The sequence below is a fragment of the Bombus impatiens genome, unplaced genomic scaffold (genome assembly GCF_000188095.3).
Source record: "Bombus impatiens unplaced genomic scaffold, BIMP_2.2 scf_0582, whole genome shotgun sequence".
Lineage (NCBI taxonomy): Eukaryota > Metazoa > Arthropoda > Insecta > Hymenoptera > Apidae > Bombus > Bombus impatiens.
Window position 1 is genome coordinate 1606929 of NT_177001.1, and position 3613 is coordinate 1610541.

Below are 3613 nucleotides of genomic sequence, written 5' to 3' on the forward strand. Positions count from 1 at the left end.
GGAGCCACCAGGAAGCTTACCTCCGTAAACTATACGCCAGGAAAAACGATCAAGTTAACAAAATTGACGATGAATCTGCCAATCGACGGGATCTACCCAGTAATTGGACACCTGGCGCCGTCTACGAGTTACCTTCCACCGATGAACATTATTTGGATGCTTTTCTGAGGAATCGTGAAGATGGAAACGACGAAGATGATGTGGTTGGTGTTATGGTCGGGTGTCCAGCTTTGGCTACAACGAGAGCTAGCCCTACGGAGAAGTGCGTGGAATATCTGAACGGTGCTCACGACGTTGCTGTGTTTGAAACCGAACGCAGGATCACAGGGGAGCCAGTGATACCTGATTGTGGCTCCTTGCATTCGGGTTATGATGTCGCCGCCTCTGCAGAGTGAGTTGATCTCGTTTTGCCGATTGGCCTGTTCGAGGGAAAGTTTTTTGGCCGGTAGCCTGCTTGTGATACGGGTGTCGTTTTAGTGATCTTGTTTTTTGGCGAGCTGGTTATATTCTTCAGAAGAGTGCGTGGAGAGTGGCTGAAAGGTGTTCCGTGTTATGTTGATTGGTGTGAAAGGTTTGGTGTTTACATTTTGTTGTTTTACTAGGGAAGGATATACATACGAATTCAAGTTGGATAACAAATTTTTTAACAGTTTTGGTAATAAGCGAGTATTTTTTAATACTTATTGGTGGTCCATTGGTTTAAGATTCTTTTGGTTGAAATTATATCTCTGTTCATAACTATCTGCATACTGCGTTATAATCTTGCCAAAATATATGAATCAATGTTAATTGAATTAATCGTGATAGTCTTTGCATTAACCTAAAGATAAAGAGATTTCATTTTCAAATACTACAAAGTAAACTATTACAATTGAAATGAAGATTGACATTTGGCTCATAATATTTAAGGTTAGGATTACGTAGGATAGTTCAAAAAAACATTAGAACATCAGAAAATCATCTATTAACTTGAGTCCACTATAGAAAGTTATCAAGTTAAAGTACCAACTAATCGACCAATAGGAACGAAACAAATCAAAGCATCATTAAACGTTCATAATATTAGACATGGGAAATACTAGTAGAAAAAAGTGAAATTAGCACGTTCCGCGTTTCATTGACCACACCAGCAAAGTGTATACTGTTTTCCTTGAACGTAGTCAGATCAATCTCCTACGGAATAATGTTCGCACTTTCTCGGTGAAAATGAAATTCCTCCCTTTCTATCTCACACAGTGTTTTGATCATAAGTCGAATGAATCAGTTTTTAAATTACGATAGACTAGTTGATGTCTTACGTCTTACAGTCTGGAAGCAGTATGAAGTTGCGATGAGAACAGATGCTTCTCCGCTGGTTACCGTGTAATCAGGCCTACCACTCGCTGCCAATTCATCGTCTTTCATGCAAATAGGCTTTCTTGTCGTGCCACGAGACTTTCTCTCTCTCACTTGCAGGACATCTTAATGATATACTGCCCTCTAAATTGCAACATGCATACTTTTCGTTTTGAAAGTGAATCAATGCTATATTCTCGTTTTTCTCTTCCGTTTCTCCTAATGGGAAAAATGAACTAAATTGTGTGTAGGTCTGGTTTTTTTTAAGTTGAGAGGTTATTAATTGATATTGAACGGAAATTACTAGATGTCGGTCTTATAGTATTTCTGGTTGTGAAAGTTAAGAGATATTAATTTTATTCTTAATTGCACAGGTATATTTCTTCTTCTCTTTCTTTTTTTTTTTTTAATGAAAATTAAAGGGTTTCTTTATGTTCGTTGATTTTATTTTTCACTGCATTTAGTTTCCTTTTTTTTTTGGAGTTGAAATTAAAGGGTATACTAATTTTCTTTTTGATTATGTACTTTTTTTTTTAAATTGATAGGTTTGCGAAGCGATCGAGGTCCTTCCGTTTCTTCGAATTGATGGGAAGCGAATTTATCGCTTCCTGTGGGAAAAGAATGTCTTCTTGGAACGCTACTGCGTTTATATGCAATATGTGTAGTGCTACTATGAATTCTTGCTTGCAATGTACTCGTGTAGAAACATATTTAACACACTAATTAGTTCTAAATCAAATATGTTTCTATTAATTGCACTGATTATATTTAAAACTATTCGTTTTAAAAAATCAGTATATATCATTTGTTAACATATTTCAATGTTAATAGATATCTATTTATAATTCCTTGTGGATTGAAGCGTTCATCACATTATGGCTTCGTGCAGAAATGTCTCGGAATTTAGGGCATATTACTAGAAGTATTTCAATACTCTGCTTTTAGAAGACTTAGATAGTATTTAATTTCTTCAATGTAAGAAAATGTCAATGATTTTGAATTTACGATCAGCGATAATGTTACTGCACCAAATTAGAATGTTTCTGCATAATCAAATTAGAATGACCAGAATTTTTTCTAGCAATTACATGTAATGAATCCGATTTGTATGGTTTTATTGCAAATTGTAAAATTGAATTAATATGTCGCCTTTATGAGCGAACTTTCCATCCAAGGAACCATATAATTTATACTTTCTGTTTAGGTATGCGGAATCGTAACCTAACTTATATTTAGCATTATGTTAATTTGCCAATTAGAGCATTACTTCATTAATTGGAATAATCATTCCACTAGAAATTCTTAAATACTTCGAAATCAGTTAGAGTGTTCTATCTTCAATGCTTTATTATTAATCTCTGTAAAAAAGTATCAATAATACACTATTCTGTAATTTATACATAACCTATATTAAATTACCTATATTGGTCAAATTTATAAATTTCCATAAATATCGAATAAGTCAATCTGCAACAATATCAGGAAATTTCTAAAATTCATGAATCTAAAATATGACCTCATAGAATGAAAATAAAGTTTATTTAAAATAAATTTACTGTATAAACTACATAAATTTGCTAGGTTAGAAACCTTACACAGAATAAAGCTATAAAAATATACAGGATAGGACTAATGGTAGTGCAACCGGGCAGAGAGTGATTTTAAATAAAAAAATAAGAAAACAATTTGGTATAACATTTTTTCATCTGAAGCATCGTTTTCGAGATAATCGTCTTCGAAGATTTGACAAGTATACTTAAAATAATCAACAGGGATATAAACTACATTTGAAAGTATGTCTAAAATGTAGAACAATATTTTTCAGATGATGCTTCATTTTTGATAAAAATAAATTTGAAAATATATTTTATAAAAATTTATTTTACATCTTTGATTTGTTTCCATGTGTATAATAACATCCTGCTGATCGTTTACTCGTACCTAGTCTGTACTTAGCCAAGTTAAAGTATATTTGACAAATTGTCAAACTTGATTTTCTCAGGAACGACGCGTCATATGAAAAAATTTTATTCTATATTTCCAACTTATTTTTTCATGTAATATCAGCCCCTGCCCGGTTGTACTACGATTACCGCCCAACCCTATGTAAGATTAAAGCACATAACAAAACGCAAAGAAGACCAATGACCTCGCTTTCGCTGCCCCGAGCCTCTCTAACCCAGAGCACTCGATTCTGATTTCAGAAAGGTGTGCAGAAGCTGCAGGTGTCCCAGGGAGGAGCATCAACGGACCTCGACGGAGGCGGGCGGTCCCTCGG

The 3613-nt window shown here is 34.3% G+C and overlaps 1 protein-coding gene across 1 annotated transcript in view; it reads left to right on the forward strand.

Moving 5' to 3' along the window:
• Positions 1–3613, forward strand: part of LOC100744620 (protein prickle-like) — a 15085-nt gene that overhangs the window by 782 nt on the left and 10690 nt on the right. Inside the window, 2 exon segments of the mRNA XM_024369598.2 lie at positions 1–391; positions 3540–3612. The exon segment at positions 1–391 is cut by the window's left edge and continues 14 nt beyond it. Of these exon segments, the coding sequence (XP_024225366.1) occupies positions 1–391; positions 3540–3612 (464 nt within the window).